The sequence below is a fragment of the Anoplopoma fimbria genome, chromosome 18, assembly GCF_027596085.1.
Source record: "Anoplopoma fimbria isolate UVic2021 breed Golden Eagle Sablefish chromosome 18, Afim_UVic_2022, whole genome shotgun sequence".
NCBI classification, from domain to species: Eukaryota; Metazoa; Chordata; class Actinopteri; order Perciformes; family Anoplopomatidae; genus Anoplopoma; species Anoplopoma fimbria.
The window spans coordinates 23605433-23628265 of NC_072466.1; the positions used below are offsets into that span (position 1 = coordinate 23605433).

The 22833-nt window shown below is 39.8% G+C and overlaps 2 protein-coding genes across 3 annotated transcripts; one reads left to right on the plus strand and one right to left on the minus strand.

The window, feature by feature from the left end:
• Positions 1-2461: 2461 nt before the first annotated feature.
• On the minus strand, positions 2462-16097 carry ppil4 (peptidylprolyl isomerase (cyclophilin)-like 4). The gene is made up of 13 exons (XM_054618317.1): positions 15966-16097; positions 15245-15312; positions 14129-14193; positions 13924-14041; positions 12469-12611; positions 11584-11680; positions 10986-11102; positions 10784-10908; positions 10618-10684; positions 8162-8273; positions 7912-8008; positions 7598-7730; positions 2462-2859 (listed from the first exon to the last, which is right to left on the minus strand). Exons 1-13 carry the CDS (start codon positions 16033-16035, stop codon positions 2647-2649), a joined length of 1425 nt encoding a protein of 474 aa, XP_054474292.1. The 5' UTR covers positions 16036-16097; the 3' UTR covers positions 2462-2646.
• ginm1 (glycoprotein integral membrane 1) lies at positions 16037-21810 on the plus strand. 2 transcript variants are annotated; one of them, XM_054618319.1, is made up of 8 exons: positions 16037-16249; positions 16395-16466; positions 16556-16655; positions 17237-17388; positions 17582-17741; positions 17854-18083; positions 18610-18773; positions 18919-21810. In XM_054618319.1, the coding sequence occupies exons 1-8, from the start codon at positions 16049-16051 to the stop codon at positions 19025-19027; spliced, it is 1188 nt and encodes a 395-aa protein (XP_054474294.1). In that variant the 5' UTR covers positions 16037-16048; the 3' UTR covers positions 19028-21810. The 2 variants fall into 2 exon arrangements, with proteins under 2 accessions (XP_054474294.1, XP_054474293.1); XM_054618318.1 differs by having other exon boundaries at positions 16038-16249; positions 17234-17388.
• Positions 21811-22833: the final 1023 nt, after the last annotated feature.

The following is a 22833-nucleotide window of genomic DNA, read 5'->3' on the forward strand; positions in this document are numbered from 1 at the left end:
TCCAATAACTTACATCCTATATCTTTGCCTCACAACTCTTCCTTGACCTCGATGAAAAGCTTACAGAGGTAAAGGAAAGATGCGAGGATAAATCATAAGGACTTAAAAGAACTGAATGAGACAGTGTTTTTAAAGCAACTTTATTTAAAACACATAGAAAATGAGTACAGTGACAAACTCGATGCTGTATAAGTCAATTTAGGATTCTTGTCCGAAACAGAATCACAACTCCTAAGAAGGATGTTTTCAATTTATACATAGTATACAATTAAACAGCGTCGCGGGACGTTAACTGCCAAATGGTGCACGCTTTAAATGTTGCTGCCCCAAAGAATTGTGGGATTGTTGTGGGACTGCATTGTCTTTCCTTCCTTTCATAAAGAAAGGTATTCCAAAAGGAGATAAGAAAGAAACCTTTCCTTTTTATTTAGAGAATTTCAACCAGCTCTGAGACCTTATAGATACTACCGGATAATTTTACTCAGTTAGGAAACTTATCCTTAAACTGTGATCTTTATTATTAGTTTATTAATATACCACTATGTTTTTTTTATGTTTGTTAACATTGCGTTCATATATGCAGTAATCAAACATATTGTTAACATGTCAACATAAGCCTAGACAGTATAACATACATACAATCAAATATGTGATGTGAATATAGAAGCATGGAATGATCATATATGATTGTCTCACACTGTGTGCATTAAACCTGAAGGTTCAATTATATTTAAATGCTTTTGGTGCTCACATTGGAACTATATTTAATTCTTTGTAGCTCTTACGGACAAAAAAAAATGCTTTCATTGATCATGTTTCCACTGATTTTCAAAGTAGTAAAGCACTTTTATTTCTAAAGGTGATTAAGATTAAAGTGACACGTCAAGAGCTTTCCATTGCCCCTTCAAACCCTTTCTGTGCTTTACGCTCAACTGACACCTCAGCTCCTTTGAGTGCTTCACCTTTGGTAATAATTTTTCATATAAATCAACCTTTTATGGACATTTACAAAAATTCAGACATTTTATTATAGTTCGAACATCTTGGAATTCTAGTATGCGACTGTAAACCGACTTCTGCTAACTCAGCCGTAACACACTCAAAGTGACTCAAAACACAACTTTGATCTTTTGCGCTTGGTATTGAATTTACAGTTCTAAAGTTGGATGAAAATAACTGTAAAAAACACAGCAGCATGTGCTCTGTGATTTTTGCATGTTGCAGGCAGCGTGGGTGGCTGGGGAAGTCTCTACTAGCGATTCCACCTGGGGGAGTGAAGCTGTGCAACCCTTATTTTCCACTCTGCAGTCACCTTTCAGAAGTAGTTCAGTTTCACTCCAGAATACATATTTCCATTTATGCTTACCACACACGCACCCCTCCACCCACAAAGACACTCTGTATTTTCGGGAAGATCAAAACATTGGGTGGTGACTCGTGAGAATCACATATTCGATCAATGTTGACTGTGTGCTTGTTTTTCGGTAAACTGGTGATCACAGACAGAAGTCAGGTTCATTCTTGTTAGCCTGAGTCCGATGTTGCCTAATACAGACTTCTTTGAAGCGTATTTAATCGTGGACAAGTTCTTGGATGTCTTGTGCATCATGTTATACACGTTTCCCTGTAACTGAGCCTGACATGTTTGCATCTGTGGATGTCTTTGGAAGTTGAAAGCAACTAGAAATCTTGCCTGTTGTAACAACATGAGGGTTGAAGATAAACAGCTCTTTCCATCCGCAAATCTTTTGAATGCGAGTTCACAGTTATACTATTATCTAGTTAGGTTTATGAGATAACTTTTGTTTTATTTTATATTATTATCTCACAACTATAGATTACTCAAAACCATTTGCCTTGAACTTGCAGCCAGAAACACGTTAGCTTTTGAGTTTGTGGAATGAGAGGTTACGATGTTGCATCACCCCAGCTCTACGAGGTGGGTGGAGGGAGACACCAGTGATTTCCCTCAGTGTTTTGGAGAGAGACATTTTCCAGGCCCACATTTTATGAATGCGAAAAAAGAAAAACCCCACCTGTTAGAAACTAAATTCAAAAGGTGTTGTATTAATCATCTACCACTTTTTTTCTAAACTGAGCAGTCTGTAAGTGGAAAGTGGAAGTAAATGTCAAGAAGGGGAAGTCTGTTGTGGAATTCAAATGACATTAGCAGAGGTGGAACAAGTACTTTTATGATTTACTAAAGTCAAGTACTACAACTGTGCAGGAATACTTTAATTTAAGGTTATCTTAGCAGTATTCTTCAACCATATCCTCCAATGTTTTCGTTTCTAAGTGACTAATGGGGACAACAGTTTTTAGATTTGCAATGTAGTTGTTGGGGCAAATCCTCACAGTCAACTGTCCGTCAAATAAAAATGCTTTACTTAAGTAAATGTACTCAGTTTTGTTCAAACACTTGAAATAAAAAATGAAGAGGAATAAAAAAAGACAACTGCCATATTTTGGGGATTTTTTTTAATATAGTTTTAAAAAAGAAGATCGCACACATTTTTTGCTCTTCATGAAAATGTGACAAGGACTTAAACATCATCCCAATTTAATATTTAGACGTCGTATAATTCATGCTGAATACGGTTGACCTCTCTGTGGCTCTGTTTCCTGTCACAGAGAGATAAGTCCCTCTCACCTGTACCTACTTCTCTCTTTGTCATTGGACCTCTTGGAGGAGCTGCTGCGGCTCCTGTCCTTGTGGCTGTGGCCCTTATCGCGGCCCTCTTTCCCATGTTGGTGCTGGGATTTGCTGTGTTTGTGGTCACGGTCTCTGGAGCGGGAACGTGAGTGGGATTGAGAACGCTGGCGTCCCGTCTTTCTATCTCGCCGGCTGTCCCTGTCATCCTGGAAACATCACAGTAGATGTGAGACAGTCAGTGGTGGAATGTAACCGAGTACATTAACTCAAGTACCGTAATTAACTACAAATTCAAGGTACTTGTACTGGAGTACTTCTACTCCAATACATCTCAGAGACAAATATTTAGACTGCACTACATTTGTCTGACGGCTTTGCTTACTTTGCAGATTACAGTTTTTCCATCCCATTCCCGTTGAAACCATGCATCTCCAGATGGTTTGATGGTGAATGTTTGTGATGGACTGAAGGATTAAGTTTTCGTTCATGTGCTTAGAAAACTCTTTCAGCTAAATTGACTCTTTAAATTTTGGGGGGGAATTAGCTGGAAAATGCATTGTCACAATAAACTGAAAACAGAGCTGTTTTTCTGAGCTCATAAAAAGTCAACTTCTCACAGGACAGGGATGCTAGCAACATATGATCTAGATGAATCTACCCAGCAGTAAATAAAGAAGTTAAAAGTAGCACCTTAAACTTCTTCAGCAGTAAAATGCAATGTACACAGCTGTGATATTAATCCTGAAATATAATATATAATATAGTTAAACATTGACAAGGTACTTTTTACTACACAAATCAATACTTTAACTTTTACTTTCAATTTTGCTGATGATACTTGCAAACTTTTACTTAAATCTGGGGTAGGCAACTTTGAAGAAACCAGCCAGAGTAAACTAAATTTTCAAAGTATTTAACCTAAACAAAATCCCAGCCGTAACCCTAAGCCCCTGTTAGGCCTCCTTATAAAGAAACCCCCCTTTGGGACTACTGCTCGAGGACGAGTCCATGAGGGAGCATTGGGGAGAGGAGCGCATCATTGTCATTGCCAACTGTATCCAATTACCTCATGTCCATTCACAAATAAGCTTTAGCAATATGTCTGCTTAGCCTTCTGGAAGACTCTGATATAATATGATATGATAGTGCTAACCCTAGACTAACCTTCTATTTCTACTGTGAATTTTGAAGAATAACTTCCAAAGCAACACGTTGCCTGCACATGTTTTCAGGCTAAGCTTTCAGTTTTTCTACCAATGACCGGTGGTGATTTTATTCCATTCTTATTGAACTGTTGCTCACAGTTCATTTAGTCTCTTTCTGCCCTTTCACTTGTCAGGCTGGTTGAGCCATCGAGCTGCACTTTGCTCTCTCGTGTACAAGAACAGACCATAAAATAACATCTATTTGTAAATAACTCTTTCTACAACCTAAAAAAACTGAACCCCATCAGGCTTTTGTGGCAGGTGATTACTAACTTTGGAAATGATATGATTCGATACTAGATATTTTCAGTGGAATAAGCATGTGCAAATAGTTGGATGTGTAAAGCTATTGTATTCAATACAGTATTTAACTGGTATTACTGATGTGATGATTCAATACTAGAAATACTACTTAGAAGTGTTTTGTAAGCGTTCAATTGTTAGTTTAGCGTTGACAGCAAGCAGCCATATTCATTTGACATCATGCCATAAAGCCTGCCTGACCTGGCCAGCAGGAACTCTTGATTTTAAAGAACACATTGATATTTTCCTGTTCAGAATAAGGAAATAACCAGTTCTGGCATTTAACACAGGGAAAAAAGCTCCAACCAGGTTACTGTAGGATTTGATACTTCAGTAGCTTATGTCTTTGAAACCTGGGAATTACATTAGTGTTGACAATAAGGCAGCAGACGTAATAAATATTTGTACGGCAATATGAAAAAGAACGTATGTACCTAATACAGCAATGACAAACCTGTGGGAATTATATGGGAGTTGGTAGTCTGGCTGCTGGTTAAAACTTACGTTTGCATTATTATATGTAGAAATGTTGTTAACATGACAAACTGACCATGTACATACAACACTACAATATACCCACAGCCTTTTTCATCGGGAAATTTTCTTCTATTATATTAAAGTGGCCCTATTATGCTTTTCCACTTTTCCCCTCTTCTTTAGTGTGTTATATATATTTTTGTACATGTAAAAGGTCCGTAGAGTGTAAAACCTGAAGTCCACGCCTAAAAGGAGTTACCCTCCCCCTCAGAAGCTCCTGAGCTGCCTGAAATGTCTCGATTGAACTCTCTCCTTCACTTCCGTAACTTTATGAGGTCATAATGTTATGGAAGTCATGTAAAATGTTATTTGGCCCTCAAACAACAAAGAGAGATGGCGCTGAAGCTCTGGAGGAAGAGTTTTTGAAATGTGAAACTTTGACCAATCACAACAGAGAGGGCTAGCTGACCAATCAGGGCAGACTTTGCTTTCTGGAGGGAGGAGCAAGCGATACAACGGAGCGTTTCAGAGAGAGGGTGAGAAGAGGTGCTGCAGGACAGCCAGGACGAGAAAAACAGGGAGGATTATGAGCATTAACGCATGTAAACATGTTGTAACTGTAACTTGAGATAAAAATATCACCCGGAAAATAGCATAATAGGGCCTGTTTAAGACACACCATTTTGTGTCTAAATTTAAACTCAAAGACATTTCACACTTTATTTATACCATTTGTTAAATGGTTAATTCCTCCCTGCAGATTGCCATCACAAACTTTCATGGATGTCAAGGGCCTGTGGGAACCATGGATATACTACATTGCGCCTTGATGCCAATAATCCGGACCAATGTTTGAAATGCAATGCTGATAAGGGAACAGTGTTCCACTGCTTATTGGATTGTCCAGGGATCAGAGCATTTAGGAAAGATGAACTTGATACATTATCACAAATATTTGTAGCCAAACTACCAGAATGTCAAAATAAAGGTATGTTCTTGATTTGTTCTGAAATTCTGAGGCTTAATAACATACGATATCTGTCTTTCGAAAAAACACAGGAAAGTCATCCATCAGTCAGTCGCTGGAAAACCTCTCTTAATGTCTAGCCTTTGAGAAAGTAACCTTTGCCATCAACAGAAGGCATGGGGTATATTTGTGTATGGCTTGATGAAAAATGAAACGTAAAATTAAAAAAACTAAACAAACAAAAGCAACAACATTGCGCCTTGAATTTTGAATGTGCCGTCATCTGTCATTGCGGCTTCTGTCAATGAGCTGTCGTCAGGCTGTCTATGCTCTCTCAGCGGCTCAGTCCATGTGACATATAGCGGGTCAGGACAGCCAGAAAAGCTGGATGGTATACCGCAAAATACATCCGGATGCAGGAAGACATCTGGTATTATTGGCATACTACGTTTGACATACAAAATATTTTTTGTGTATTGGATCTCACTGTGTCCGTTTGTGAGTGTGTGCACTTGTGTAAACATCTGTGCTTACAGGAGCCAGCTCGAAAGATCAGGTTTACCGAGCTCTATTTACATGAGTTGCTGTTCCAAGTGTGGTTCCAAGAGGCAGTTGCTCAACAATAATCCAGAAGAATGAGTAAGCCTTCTTTTTGGAAGGAAGCTCTGGTTTGTCTGTTAACAACCTGTCACAGTAACAATTAACTGTAAGTCTTTGCTAAAAAGCTTGAACTATTGATGTATGTACATTTTAAAGAGCATTCTAAATCATGAATTTTTGACAACAATGTAAAAAGGTGTAAGAAATTGCTTTCTTGTTGTCTTTACAAAACAAAGGAGCATTTGAATCAGGAAATAACATGAAGAAATTCAAGCCAACGATTTTTTCAGACAGGGAAATCACCATGTAAGGAATACTGATCTTCTTAGAGATGTCCTGGAAGTGTAACTGAAAAAGTTAAATCATACATAGTCATATGTGGGAACCTTTTGAAAACGGGCACTAGGCTCCTCCCATTGACAAAAGACAGGTTTGCCTTTTAGGTTTTTTTTTCTGGTGTGACAGGTTCGAGATCACGAACACACTGGAAAACAGAGTTAAATATGTTGAAAGCAGCATGTGGCAGGCCAGTGAAATGTTACCGTGGTTACTTTTTTATGTGTTACTTATCCAGTCTCTCTACAAACAGGGTACTGAACGATTTGGAACAACAATAGAGTGATGAATCTACCGATACGGACTGCCACTGCCTATCAGAGCTCGAGCCAAAAAAGAACAGAAAACTACTACAGAATTATTTCTCCCGGGAGTGAAAGTCCAGTGGGAAAGGGGCTTTAGTCAGTTAGTTAGAGTAAATACACTGTAGACCTGGTAACCTTTGTGCAATAAGGACATCTCTTGCGGCGTGGATTTCTTAGTGTTTTTAGATTCGAAAAAACGTTTAAATACTCTCAAGTTTTCAGCGCCAGGCGCATCATCGCACTGCTTATCAATGTCACACTTGGACAAGGAAGCCAATCAAATTGAGATTCCTGTTTTGATGCCGGTAGATGTGACAGGAACGGACAAAGCAGATCAAAGGTTGATATTAGCGGGTTTTTAAAAAAAAATACAAACTATATAATTTTCCCCTGCTCGTCATTCAACAGCAGGAGCTCGATTTCTACATTGAATCCAATTAATTTCTAAAATCAGAACCTTTAACGATGCATATATATATATTGCATACAATACAATCATCCCTCCCAGGCCAGTATCTGGACTTATGCGATTAAAGTCAGAATAAACTGTGTGTTTTTTTGTGTTCCTTGATGATTTGCACGTATTCCTACGTTAACATTTAGAAACATATAGATCAGGTTCCCTCTAAGATTATACCACTTCCCTACAGTAAAAGCAGAAACCACACTGAAATTTAATTCCACCCTGCTAATCGACGAAAGAGAGAGTATAACACAATACTACAATATTGTTGTGGTGGCTTGAAGATACCTTGTGCTTTTTGGACTTCCTGCTGTCCTCATCATCTGAATGATGATGGTGCCTCTTCTCCTTGTGCTTCTTCTCGGAGTGCCGGTGGCCCGCCGCCTCCTCTTCCTCCTCAATTATCAGGTCATACTTTGAACTTTCGGGAAAGTTATGGAAATCTCCAGAAAGTTGAGACAGTAAGTACTAAAAGGTTTATCACATATCAAATGGCCACTGCAACAGAGGCTGTACTGTTAGAATACCGCGGACTGATACGGTATGACATGAATAGGAGAAACTGGAAAGTTAAATCCCTGCCTTTTAACACACAAGGATACTCTTGTTTAGGCTTCACTTGATCCTTGAGAGCCAGTTTGGATCGGTTTTCCACATCCTTCTCGTAGGCGTTGAAGTCATCTTTAGTATACTTCCCACCTAAGAGACAGACAAAGCTATGATCTCGACTTACTTGCACATAACTTAACTCAAAGCTACATATGGCAACGAGGTTAAGATTAACATGTTCATCCTTCAGAACAAAGCCAAATATTCCAAACATGCAGACCATAGATGTTTCCGTACAAGTACCTTTGCCTTTCCATTTGATCTTTGAGACTGACTGGCTGAAGTCCACGTGAATGCGTCGATCGTCGATGAGCACGTTGTCCATTTTGAAATAGGCCTTTTCACAATCTTCTTGCTTTGGAGACAGAAAGCACAAAAAATAAAAGTTAAGAGAGGAACTGAAAAGAACTGAGATGATGTAATAATGTCATTAACACATGGCTACTATGAATGGGTACAAAGAGCAATAAAAATATTATGTTCCGACAAAACAATGACTTCAATGATTAAATTAATAGTTTTCTGTTGGACAAATCAATCATCTAATCTCTGCAGCTCTAATATCTATACCATAGATGCTTCAGTACAAGTACATTTGCCCTTCCATTTGATCTTTGCAATTGACTGCCTGAAGTCTACATGAATACGTTGATCATCATGCTAATGCCCATTATGTTCAAGTAAATAACCAAAGTCTGCAGCATGCTAAAACAAACTTCCTTGTTGCATTCCTGTCCCCATACATAACATTTACTAACCAGGAACACAAACAATTCTGAAAGAAAAACAAGCTTAACATTTTTATGCAAATTAATTTACGGGCGACAGAATGAGACACACAAAAAACATTTCAGAAGAATTCACTTGGCATCTGCGATCAGATATCTACAATATCTTGCAATTCATTCTATTTCAGAAAATGATTTAACTATATTACAGGATATCATGTCACTACCATAAGTCTGTTTATCTCCAACAACCTGCCCAGCGCCCTCTTATGGTTTTAAATGTTCACTGCACTTCATGTCCAGCACTATCATTCATAATACTGTGGCTGTGCCTCATTTAAGAGAGCTGTCTCCTTTAATTTTACAGTCTGTGGTTGAAGGTGATTGGGCAACAATGTACCAAGCTCTATATAAATTAGTAAATAGTAAATTGGTATTACTTCCAGATATCTATAATAATACTTCTACATCATGATAACTCCAGCAGCCCATGTGATGATTATAAAAATGTCATAAGAAAACAAACAAGTTCATGACTGACTTCCATTATTCACATCCTGCAGGGGGTTTTCTCTCTGTGTCACTTTTACTAGACGATATACTACTCCATTAACAAGTGGCTTTAAAAAAGGGCCCTTCACTAAGTAAAAACTAAAAAACTAAAACGATAATCACAACTCATCTATGTATTTTTAACAATACCACTACAGGAAGGCTGACATATTATAGTCTATGCCATCTATCTTATTATTGTGTCTTGTTAAGTCGTCTCATTGTACATACTCTTGTAGTTCAACAGTTTGGGAAATACGCTTACTTAATTTCTTCTTTCAGAGAGTGAAATAAGGAGATTTGATGTCAATCTAGTGGCCTTTTACAGTCGTGTGTACAGGCACAAGTTTCTGTATAGGGCACAATGGTAGAGAAACCTAGCAACCCGTGACAACAAAACTCAGTAACTGTGCCTAGCAGATATTCGCCAAGTAATTGTTCCAGCACGTAACACATAAAATCAAATTGTTGCTTTTATATAATTGTCTGTGCACAGATAAAACAAGCATTTTCTTTCACTCTGGTAAGCTACCCTAACCAAGTTCTGACTCCAGATCCGTACTCAACACACAATAACGTTAACATTCTATTAATATAATATCATCTCACTCTGAAAAAACAAACAAAAAAAACAACATATAGGTATATTTCCCAAAAAGTTAAACTATTATCTTGAAAGGTCAACTACAACTGTGGTCTTTTCCAGATCTTTAAAATGGAAACACCCACTCAGCAGTGAGTAAAAGGCAGTAATGTAGGTTATCAAAGTGAACAGTAATGTTAGCTGTGATAGGTGTGGAAATAATGGTTAGCTCAGACTTTTTAAAGTGGGGTTGTAGATATTCTCCCTTGTTCTGCACGGAAAAATTACTGTTTTTGTCCATGGGATTGGGTGGCTTTGAAGAGAGTAAGATAATGGCTTCAGTTCCATGTTGGAAAGGGCTGTCTGACATCAAGTAAAGCGGCTGTGGAAGGGAGCAGCAAAAAACATTCGAATATTTAGAATATTTTTACCACTTTACCTTAAGGTTAGACGGCCCTTTTCTATGGGGAACATAAGCCGTTATTTGTGCTCTAGTTAAAGCCACAAGACTTCATTGACAAAAACAGTAAAGCTACCTCAAAACCTCAGAGTTGCTGGTCTATCGCTGCATCAGTCGCTTAGTTTGTTTGTGTTATTGTGTGACCACAGCAGTATGTTGCTTAGCTACTGTAATGGTTCTCCTGTCTGCTTCTCCAAACTTGAATACATAAGGGAACACTGGGAAGCTACAGAATGTCAACTCTAGAAAAAAACCAAAGTAATGGAGTTGCCCTTTAAACTGTAAACACATCCACACATTATCAAGACTACACACAAGTGCACTCACGCAGTTTTCTTTAGATATAGTCCATCAGGTAGAAATACAAGATGCTCACCTTTTCAAACTCAATAAAAGCATAACAGAGGGAGTCTCCACTTTTCGAGTCTCTGATGATCTCACAGCTACACACAACAGAGAAACATAAAAAACGTTTTAGACACACAATTTCCACATGTACAAATCCAACCAAAAGATTTTGGAGAAAAAAAAGTCAGTGTCACCTTTTTATGGTCCCAAAGCGAGAGAAGATGATTTCCAGGTCCTCGTCCGTGGTCACTGGGTTCAGTTTACACACAAAAAGTACGTTCTCTGGAGGCCTCATGTCTGCATCAGGGAGGTCACCCACCTGGAGGAATGTATGACACGAGAGAGTGTATAAACGTCTCAGACTGTGGTACATCATCAGTTATCTCTTCTTCTTACCATCTCCAGCAGGATGGCCTGAGTTTTGGCTTCTTTCTCCTTCAACCTCTCCTCCAACTCCTCTGCTGCTTTCCCATCTGTATCATCGATCACTTCATCCGCTCCGATTCGGCCGCTCTGCACAGAAACAGCTGTAGTTATTGAGGCGGTAAATGCTGTTTGTACATTTATTGTGAATTTTTTTCCGTTAATATCGATCCAGATTAAATTAGTTTTTACAATCAACACTTTAAATGATGAAGGCACTTGCAAATGAAAAGTAGTACAAAATGTAAACCATACTTTGGTGTTTCATTTTTACGTCTTTACTTAAGATTTCATTAAACTTATTTTGTTTTCTTTTAACAATATGTACCAAAACACTGGCAACGAGGGAGATCTTGGGGAGATAACAATGAGAATAAATTTGTAACAAAATTTAAATCAAACCGTCTAATCTAAAAAGAAATCTGGTTTGAATTGACATCAAATACTACTACTAAGCTTTTTCACAAGATATTTATCTATAGAGGGAACCATAAAGTGCATCTTTGGATGGATGGAACTCTGGATAGGAACTCAGCTTCCCTTAATGAATCAACAGCATCACTTCACTCACATCTAGCTGCTCTTTGGTGGGCTCAGGCGATCGATCAGGCACTGGCAAATCAGGAGGGTCATCAAAAGGGTCTTCCAGAATCACCGTGTGGTTTATCCTGCAGCAACATTACATTCTCATCTCATGACTGGAAAACTTTAACTCATTGAGGTTTTACCATTTCTGAGAAATAATACATGCATTTTTGGACACATGGGATACTACTACATGGACTACAAAGGCAGTTTATCTTAGTTCATCTAGGGCTGTAACTGTTTGTGTATTTGTGCCAAACGGTCACGGTACGGTGCATTATGCCACACGAATTAAACACGGTATATATAGAATGATTCGCGTAATGTGGAACCAATAGTGAGTTAGGCCCAGAAACTTTTAGCTGTACGCGGTTAGCATTATTTGCTGAGGTGAGAACAAGGAGCTGATTGGCTTGCGAGTCAGTCACACAATGGGGAGAGTAAATGAAACGTTGGAGTTGGAAGACCCGATTACGGGTTCCCGGACAGCTACGACAGCAATGCAGAGAGAGCTGCGTGTAAGAGGGGTACAGTGGCGGCGTTGCTACACCACTGTAGGGCATGTGAATGGAAACACATCCAACATGCTAACATGTATTTTACAACATCATTCAGATGCTTAACCTGGAGGAGAAAAAAAAAAATGCAAACTGCATCTCGAAATTTTAGTTTCACAGCATAACAGATGCTTTTCAGTGTTAAAGCCAATTGGGACGTTAAAACGCATCCTCAGTCCCCTAGCGAAAGGATTTTGATCGTCTTTGACACTACGGTCTGTTAAAAATAGATGAAAATAAACCGAACCGTGACTCCTAAACCAGAATATGAACCCAGACCGTGACTTCTGTCTACCGTTACAACTCTAGTTCACCTGATATCCTGAAATGGGACAAAGTCCTTGTCCACGAAGGTCTCATTGATTTTGTCCAAGATTTCCATGCCTTCTGTCATTTCTCCAAACACAGTGTGAACTCCATTCAGGTAGTCCAAGTTCTCACCCGTGGTTATAAGGAACTGAGGACAAAAATAACAGATATACGCACATCACATAACAGGAAACTACAGTTTGGGCAATCTTCAAGTAATCAGCAGATTTTTACAATCAATTATATTCAAGTTATTTTTAACTTTGCAGATCAAGGGAAACCAAACTTCTTGCAATTTGCAGGGCAAACTAGTTCATGCATTTGTTACTTCTAGACTAGATTACTGCAATTCACTATTATCAGGCTGCTCTAATAATTATATTAAATCTCTACAGTTGATCCAGAATGCTGCAGCACGTGTTCTAACAAAAACTAAGAAAAGAGATCATATTACTTCTGTATTAGCTTCTCTGCACTGGCTCCCTGTTCAATCAAGAATAGAATTAAAAATTCTTCTCCTCACCTATAAAGCCTTAATTGGCCAGGCATCGTCTTATCTTAAGGAACTTATAGTTCCATATTACCCAACTAGAGAGCTGCACTCAATCAATGCAGGGTTACTTGTGCTTCCTAGAGTATATAAAAGTAGGATGGGAGCCAGAGCTTTCAGTTATCAGGCTCCTCGTCTGTGGAACCAACTTCCAGTTTAAGTCCGGGGGGCAAACACACTCACGACTTTTAAGACCTTCCTTTTTTATAGAACTTATAGTTAGGGCTGGCTCAGGTTTGCCTTGGTTCAGCCCCTAGATATGATGCTATAGTCCTACACTGCCAGGGGACTACCTAGGATACACTGAGCTCCTCTCTCCTATTCTCTCTCTCTCCATTTTTATGTATTCATGTCCAATTTATACACATTACTGACTTTCCCCCCCTCTTGCCTCGCAGGTTTCCATAAATCCTGGTTATATCTGGACCGTGGTCGTGCTTCCTGCCGTGACCCGGCTGACACCCACTGCTACTACCATTATTATTAGTCACATTACTATTACTATTCCCTATATCATTATTAAAATAATACTATTTGTTCTTGCTGCATTTATAAGTAGTCTTCATTTTTTCCTTCGTTACTCTGCTTACTACTCTAATTATATGAATAATTTATGTCATATACATTGAATGTGTTGTATCTCTGTTATTTTGTTCATTCTGTACACATGACATCCATTGCATTCTGTCCATCCTGGGGGAAGGATCCCTCCTCTGTTGCTCTCCCATAGTTTTCTTCCTTTTTTCTCCCTGTTAGAGGGAGTTTTTCCTGTGATGATGTGACGGTTCCGGGACAGAGGATGTCGCATGTGTACAAATTGTGAAGCCCTCTGAGGCAAATTTGTAATTTGTGATTTATAAAATAAATTGAATTGAATTGAAACGACAGCGTAACAGCACAACCTATTCACCTGAGAACCATGCTGACCGTTTCCATTGTTCACCATGGACACCGTCCCCTTCTTCCTGTGTTTAATGCGTGGCGCTTTCTCTGCCTCAAAAAAGCGGGCCTGGTCCCCGTAGAGTTTACTAATAATAACACGCAGGAGAGAAAATTTGTCAGTGTTTAACTTGAAGCGTGAAAAAAAGTAAAAAGCGGTGGTGAAGATAACTGACCTGTAGATAGATTCGCCACCACGTCCCGTCCCAGTGGGATCTCCAGTCTGCACAATGAAGTCTCTCTGAAGAGGAGACAAACACATTGCTGCAGCATCTAACACATTGTACACCTTCAAAGCTGGACAAATACATTTGGAGAGCACAGTGTCTTCTGCAGAGCTTGATCATTACCATAAGACACACTTCCCATCACTTTTGAGGCAAAACTGTTTGCTGCTTGTAAGGATCTTATGGTTGAATAAACAGTATTGAAATTTTCCCCAGCTGTAAATCAGAGTCCACCGAAGTGTTGAGCACTATGTGATGGTAAAAGGCATGCAGTCACTAAAAATTGAAACGAGGTGTATATAAAAGACACAGTAAGCAGCCTCCATACAGTCCGATTGTAACTGTATTTGTAGATATAAATCTTTGTTTGGCTTCTGTGTAATTGCATGATTACTGTGATTAACTTGTTTTGCATTACAGTAAAGGCTCATGAGATTCCCATTGCCATTACCGTGTGCCAACACAAGTTTTTAGTGTGTAGCTCTTAATGATGATTTAAATGTTTGTAAAGCGTCTTTGAGATCTTTGAAAAGCACAACATTGGTCAGTATTGTTGTTAATTATTAATATATGGAACCTGAGCACTGCCACATCAACTAGCTCCATAGACCCAATGCAACAATGTGTGTCCCCACTATGCTGTCATCCGTTTGTGAACTAGAGCTGCAATAATAAAATAGCAGGTTGTGTTGCAAACATTTTTGGTATTTGCACAGAGGTCCTCGAGCCCATTTATTTTTCTAACCTTATTTTATGGTTAAATGCTTGGACTGAAAGCAAAGCATTTGCAAAATGATCTACATGTGAAGCTGTTGAATGTGGCTCTAGGTCGGTAGTTTGCAAAATGTAGGCGATACATTGAAAAACAGAAGTCTGAAATGTCAGAGTGGGACTCTTCAAATGTGCTAGGTTACTCTATCATTACATTACATTACATTACATTACATTACAGTCATTTAGCAGACGCCTTTATATCGCCCTCCTCAGGCGAGTTTGGGCCATTGTCCAAATCCTATTGATCCATACCTTAGTTACAGAAGTGAACAAGGAACCACTTAGTTTTACCTGGACATTGTGGATGAGGCAGTAGTTGTAGTACTTTATCTTGCATAGTTTCAGGAAGTTTAGGCAAGCTGCGAAAGAAAAGAGCACAGGTTAAAGCTACAGTCATTTCAATCAAATCAAACATAGTCACACCATTACCGACAATAACAGCGAATGAGCGTAAATGAATGAAGGCCACATGAGGGTCATCCCGGTGGTGTTGTGAGTGACTAATGACGATAAACAGATGGATAGACGCGAGCAAGGGTTAGGGTTAGCTTAGATAGCATCCTTAGCTAGCAGCCTTAGGGTTAGGGTTAGCTTATAGCAGCTTAGGGTTAGCAGCCTTAGGGTTAGGGTTAGCTTAGCCTTAGGGTTAGGGTTAGGGTGAGCTTAGCTAGCAGCCTTAGGGTTAGGGTTAGGGTTAGCTAGCAGCCTTAGGGTTAGGGTTAGGGTTAGCTAGCAGCCTTAGGGTTAGGGTTAGGGTTAGCTTAGCTAGCAGCCTTAGGGTTAGGGTTAGCTTAGCTAGCAGCCTTAGGGTTAGGGTTAGGGTTAGCTTAGCTAGCAGCCTTAGGGTTAGGGTTAGGGTTAGCTTAGCTAGCAGCCTTAGGGTTAGGGTTAGGGTTAGCTTAGCTAGCAGCACGAACACTGTCAGCAGCGTGTCGACGGCTAACGTTTCCTCAACTAGCCGCCGTTCACTGGGAGACCTTCCATTACGTGATAATGACTGTATTCTACTTACTCTTGGGTCTTTCCTCTGTAAACAAATCAATAACAATATCGCCTAACGTCGTTTCAAGGAGCACCGCCATGCTGACGTCCCTGATGTCGCGAGAAGAGCGTTTGGATAATTCCCGCGCATGCGCACTCAACGCGTCTTGCTCAATGTTTTTGTTTCAACCAACGCTGTCGTCTGTCTGTTATCACAAGATGGAAACGGCAGGTGTAACGATAGCAGTCAGTGTGATCTCCCTTCTGTTCGCCTCAGTGTCGTGCTCAGAGTTGTCGCCCAGGCAACTGAATACGGTAAAGTGTCAACAACAGCACATTGAGCTGACCCGAGCATGTTGATGTTAGCATAGCTAGCATAGCTAGCCCAGCCGACCGCCCGTTGTTTAGCTAACCTCACGTCTGTTTGTTTTGTCTTTTCTTTTTAATTGTTGATCTCTAGGAAAACATCCTGATCAACGTGACGGCGGGGACACTTGCGGACACACAGCTGCAAGACTCCAGCAACTTGCAGGTATACAGTAACGTAATAATCCAACTTTTCTAAGGTGAACGAAGGTACGTCGACCAATACGCCTTCACTGTGTTCTTTGTTTTGTCCAGATCAACTTAAACATATCGGTGGGCGAAGAGCAGGTGTTGGTCAATGACATCCCAGTAGAGCTGTCGGGGGTCACCAGGTTCAACTGTCAAGCTCTTCTCTGTGAGTGTTCCTCCCATCACCAAGTACTAAACCATGATAATGAAACCAGAAGAGAGTATCGATCCAACCCTTCAGAGAGTATATCTGTTACTAATGCAATGTTCTTCAGGGTTGCTTTCCTTTCTCCATATCATGCCCAAAATTGTAAGTGCTTTAAAATGTATGCCAAATTGCAAAGACACTCAATACATGACTCAGCAATAGGCTACTGTGGCCCTAAAAAACACCCCTTAACTCTCACATATATGGTTCTTCTGTTAAGCATATTTTGTTCCTCTTTCCCCTTCGTTTGTTGCCCCACACACTTAATTTGAAATATACTTCAATTCTATCTGTTGCACTTTGACAGCCCCTGCTGTCCGTTTGAGTGTGGCAACTAATATTAGAAACGATTCCCATCACAGGCAATCTGACTGGCAAAAATAGTAAATGTTGAGGATTTTACTTGATAAAGGACTTGACCTTTAATTCATAATCAAAAATGTCACTGACAAAGTTACTGCCGTTTACTTAGTGGAAGTTGAAATGTAAATTGTTGGAGCATGTCATAATCATGTACACTGATCATATTTTTCCAGTAGACGGCATTAATGGAACTAGTGAGTTTGAGTCCGGGGAAGTGGTGTCCACTGTCACTCGGGTGATGGTGAGCCAGAACCGGCTATACAGCGACTCAGAGGAGGTGGTGGCTCTGCAGGTGTTCAGTGAAGTGATAGAGATGGAAGGCAAAGAGGTAAATATCTGTTCACCATGATAATTGGAGAGACTATACTCACAGAACCTTTTTTGTTTTACCTCAAAATGTACAACTTTAATGTTATAAATATTTTCAAAAATGATGAATCAAAGTAGGTTCCTGTAAAAAAGACAATTTGGAACTATAGTATTTGGATACGACTTCACACCCTTGGGTTTTTATCCTGTAGGTCCAGCAGCCTGACATGTGTGAGGTGAAAATCCTGATGAGCCCAGATTTCCAGAAGCTTGCTCAGTTTACCAACATCTACCCAATCGGACACAGTGAGATCTTCAGGGTTCCCCGGGAGAACGACGTGGTTGTCACAGATCCGCCAAATCCCAGAAAAGGTATGAAAACACAGTGCTTTTTCTGAGTCTCATTTATATTATAATGCAGATACTCCATAGCTGTCCAGTTTTGGTTGTGCTCTAAAATTTTCCTGCACTTTTAAAAAATCAGACGAAGAACAGCTGATGTCCCAGACCACCAGCCAGTACCCCCTGAAGCACACGGAGACCACGCAGGAGGAGATCGCAGCACCGGGAAAGCTCCCGGAGACTCCGCTTCGCATGGACCCCGACCTGTTGTACGATGTCAAATACGATGATGACTTTGACGTCAAAGAGCCGAGCCAGCCGGACCAGATTCAGATGGAAACGCCCCCCAAAGAATCTTTATCCTCTTACTCTGTAAGCCAAGTCTGATACCGAACCTAGTTGATGACCTACAGTGTATAGTGCCTCGAGAGGGGTCTAGCCATTTCATGTCAGTTGTAGGTGTGATTTGTTATGTAGGGGGTAGAGGATGATAGGCTGTCGGGGGGTCTCTTGAAAACAAACAGGAAATAAAAAGTCAGTTTATTAAAACATCCTATATTTATCCTCTAGTACTGACTAGTATGGGCATTTACATGCTTTATTGTAAAACTCTGCAAAGGTAGGAGCCAAGGTAATTTGCCAGAGCTCACAGTAGTGACCCATTCATTTCCCCCACTTGATCAGTGCTGATGTCTTAAAACTGTGAAAACCGTTTAAAAAAAAAAAGAAGCAAGCTTTAGGAGTGTTTTGTGACCAATAAGTTCAACAATTGACCAAATATTGACAAAAAACAATTGAGGATGCACATGCAGCAGTTATCATGATAACCTATATCTGAACATAATATGCAGTACTAGCTGAGTCCTTGCTCACGACTCCATGTCCATCCTCTCCTTAGGCCATGTGTCAGTGGGTGGAGGGAGTGAGGGAACGTCTGAGGCGCTTCAGCTCCGAGTCGCTGCCTCTTTTCTTCCTGGTGATGTGGGTGGTGGTGATCGGCGTCGTCGGGTCAGCGGTCATCGTAAAGATCTTGGACATGTTCTTCCCGACTTGTGAACACAAGTGAGTTTTTGCTGTGGGGTTTATGAGTGAGCAAATAATATGCTGGATGATGTACTTAACCGTGTCGTCAGTGACCAGCTGACCTTTCTTACTCGATAATCTAAAAAAAAATTGAACTTTTTGTCCCCTTTTTTCTTTTTTACAGGCACATTTTTCACATAAACCCTGTCACTCTCATGCCTGAGGACGAGAAGCACACTCTGCTAGAGAGCATAGAATTAGAGGCAGAAGAAGAAGAAGAGAAGAAGCCTTGAGTGAGAATTGACTTGGCCAGCTCTTTTAGTTTCAGTTTGTTCTTATTCGTTCTTTAACCTTGGTTACTGTCTAACATTTCCAGCATTTGTCGCTAGCCCGTATTCAGATTTGTGAAGCAGTTGGTTTTGTTTTCACCTTGGTTAACCCCTTTTAAGCAAAACAGCCACAGAGCAGGAGCAGACCACCTCACAGATTGTTGGATCCACGCGAGTCCACCTCAAATTTAGTCCAATGATCAAAATGGAAAAAGAAAGTGAGCAATTCATAGCGCTGATGTTGTGATGTCAACAGTGGAGGCAATGAGAGCTGCCAGATCAAATACCACTCTTCCAGGTTGGATGGTTGGTCGGCTAGCAGTGCATCGACCTGAGTCTGCGCAAACAGCTCACAGCACGGAAAGGGAACAGTCACACATGCGGGAATGAGGCGGTAATTGTTCCGAACACACACTCCTTTGCTATTGGTTTTAGGCTGCGACATCGCCCGGTCACACATCATCAAAGTTGCAATCTGCCGATGCAAATTTCGCGCATGTGTGATTGGTCAGATAGCGTTTACGGAAAGCCCTGTTTATCAAGTCAAAAATGAAATCATGTTACTTTTTACTAGAAAGGACCTAATTCAGTACGTTTGCTTCAACCACTTCCAAAACATGCCGTAGTAACGTGTCTCATTCTTCCAAATTCGTTTCATCATTATTGTTTTAAAATGTAAAGGCATTGTGTATATCTTGAAGGCTTTGAACTTAAAGGAATAGTTCAACAATTTGGTGCAGACACTTATTGGCTTTTTGATTGGTACCACGTCATGTCACACAGCTAGCTTGCATGTCATATCTTGTTCGATTAATATGTAGAAAAAAAGTTTAAAAAGGATTACGCCCCAGCACAGTGACTTCCTAGGGATTTATCATGTGGTTGCCAGGCAACCAGCAGAGATAAAGTCAGGAAGTCGGTCTTTTGACCCTCGCATCCAACACTGAGCATGAGAGGAAATGAGCGCACACTCCTCAACTGTCGAACTATTCCTTTTAAGCGAATATAGACAAGACATCCTCAAAGTGCTCAGAATACAAAGAAGGCAGGCCTAGAAGACACCCAAGACATAAGCAGACATGATAACTCCAGGTTTAACAAATTAATAAGAACAAACTGGACATTTCAGGGGCTGCATCCAATCATTTTTCGAGCCTTTGTGTTCACTGAAAAGACGTTCTAGATGTAGCAGCTCTGTAAAGGTCACACTTTGTTCTCACACAATGCTTTTACTCCAAAAATACACCCCACTGCTGAGTGTGAAGAAAACTAAGGCAGCAAATGCACTATGAGGAGTTTACTCAATATATTATTTAAAAGGAGGCAGGCTTTGCCTTCTGTCTGTCGTCCTTTTAAGTGAAGATAAAGAAGAATAGACATTACATTTGAATCTGTTGTTATGTAATGATAGCTCAGATGAAGTGAAGTAATATTTAACCTAAAAGAAAATAAGATGCAGCTTACTGTCTGGAAATGTTATGACAAATCTTGTGACTGCACATTCAGTGAGAACTTGTTTAAACCCTGAATGTCACTTCTGAAAAAAAAAAAACCTCCCTTTGAGGCCTGTTTTCCACTATTGAGGCTCATATTGATTGTGTTTCTTCACAGTGCCTCTGTGACTATCAGTTATGGAGGGATTGCAATTGATTTTCTTTGATTGAGTTGATGTGTGGTTTCCTGTTACTAATAATGGAGAGTGGAAGAGAGGCCGTTCAGATTGTCTATGCACTCTAAGTGCAGAGACTGGACCGATGTAAAATACAGTGTGTGCACAAAACATATTGCAAGTGTGTAAATTATTGTGATAAAGGAATAGAATCTGCACTTAGCTTTGACATTTGGAGTGAAAACTGGACTTTACTCTGCATGTTTTTTTTTTTTTTTTTTTTTTTTCAATTTTTGTTGGAGATTATGGGAAATAATGGCGTGAGGGACCATGGAGGTGGGCACCAGGCTGATTATTGGTTGAAAAAGTGTTTTAACATTGTTTTGTGTTATTTTATTTAATACTGTACCCGTCATTCTTTTCTCAAAAAAACCACCCCTAAAACATGAGGTAGTATGGAATAGTATAAGGGCCAGGCATAATGGAATATTTTTTTTAAATAACGACGACATGTTTCATTAAATGCACTAGTATTTAGATTTTTCCTCCAAAGTTCTACGTTTACTCTTTACATTTCCATCCAATTCTCATAATGGTATTAAGACTTTATTCTCAATATTTCAACTTTATTCTCATAATGCTTAAGTCCTCATTTTTTCCCCCTTATACCTGGCCCCGATACTCCTCCGTAGCTTGTGTACCTCAGAACTGCTGAGGTTGTGATCTTGTTTCCCCGGGCCAGAATGCATGATGTACTGCGTTAGCAAAAAGGTGCATGTGTAGTCTAGCTAGTGAATGCAGTTAGCTGTTCAACGGCAAAACTAAGAAGCTGCATGACGACTCAAAAGGTTTAACCTGTCTTGGGTTCAGCCTCAAATTCCAAATTTAAAACTCCATACAACTAAGTTCTGTAGATGACACTAAATTAGCCTGCAAGTCAAACTATGTTGGGCATGAGTTCAGATGTGTTGCTGAAGAATAAAACAACAAAAATATGGTTTGATTAGCTCTTTGTTTAAATGGGGGTATACCCCATGTGTTACTATTTTTAGACAATTGTGTGCATACATTGTATGAATTACAGCTGGACTGTTTATTTGGGTCTATAATCCCGCTGATTAAACGCTTTCCTTATGACTATCAAGCCTTTGTCTGGTGTGATTATTGTGGTTGCGCAGGCTGAGACACCACACTGTGAAAACTTGCTGCATTGTTTTGTCCCAGAACTTTGACTATACTAGATTAGGACTTAAACTATTGTTTTGGATTTGAGTGAGCTGCCGAATTTCCTCTTCAGGTTTTGGATCTCCAAAGTTGCATGCTCTCAATTTTGCCATTTTTGTATACATTGCAGAGGCACTGATAAACTTGTATCTTTTGGATTTGACATGCAGATGATGCTGTTAAAAACCCTGAAAACTATGCATGTGATCCAGTTGCCTAGAATAAAAAAAGCAACTGACTGCCAAACTAGACCCATGTTGACCCAAATGCAGTCAAACAAATTACAATGCAAACCTACTGTTGCAAACAAAACTAATACAGACAGACAGCCCAGTTTGTCCTGCTAATGTTTGACCCTGCATGGATGTTTTTTATTCTTATTAACTTTTGTTCAAAATCTTATCATGATTTATGCGCAAGAATGACTTCGATGATAAACCTTATCGGGTATCGGTGGGTATCACTCCCAATATTTCACTGGGCTATGTGTGAGGGACCATGCAAGTGGGCATAAGGGTAATATTTGGTCAAAAACATGTTTAAAATTAATCCAAACCTTTGCCAGTGTTTTCTGTGTTATTTAAAAATGTACACGTTAGTCTTTACTTTAAAACACCCTTCAAACATCAGTTGTTTTTTGGGCTCAAAACAGCCCCTCTGTCTCTCACATGCTTCCATATCCCAACTAAAAGTTTGGTTCCTGGGCTACAAACACGTTCCCTGACAGCAACATGTCCGGGGTTGCACCATCTTCTGCTAATGAGAACAGCAACTGCAAGCCTCCCTCCTTTAATCTCACTCAAATTAGAAATCTGTCTCCTGTGCATCTGTGGTTCAACCAGTTATGATTGAAAGTGAATGTTTTAGCATGTGCTCTTAGTGTTGTTTATCCTCCCAAAGAGACATATTGCTGAGTAAATAAACCTACACGTAAGAC

What these genes read in the sequence shown, in the direction of transcription:
- ginm1 (XM_054618318.1), top strand. Translation starts at nt 16,049, where the DNA reads ATGTCGCGAGAAGAGCGTTTGGATAATTCCCGCGCATGCGCACTCAAC. An exon ending in CGCCCAGGCAACTGAATACG is followed by an intron (nt 16,250 to 16,394) that starts GTAAAGTGTCAA and finishes GTTGATCTCTAG; the next exon opens with GAAAACATCCTGATCAACGT. An exon ending in CAACTGTCAAGCTCTTCTCT is followed by an intron (nt 16,656 to 17,233) that starts GTGAGTGTTCCT and finishes ATATTTTTCCAG; the next exon opens with TAGACGGCATTAATGGAACT.
- ppil4 (XM_054618317.1), bottom strand. Translation starts at nt 16,035, where the DNA reads ATGGCGGTGCTCCTTGAAACGACGTTAGGCGATATTGTTATTGATTTG. An exon ending in CCACCAAAGAGCAGCTAGAT is followed by an intron (nt 11,103 to 11,583) that starts GTGAGTGAAGTG and finishes GTTTCTGTGCAG; the next exon opens with AGCGGCCGAATCGGAGCGGA. An exon ending in CAAGTGAAGCCTAAACAAGA is followed by an intron (nt 7,731 to 7,911) that starts GTATCCTTGTGT and finishes CTTTCCCGAAAG; the next exon opens with TTCAAAGTATGACCTGATAA.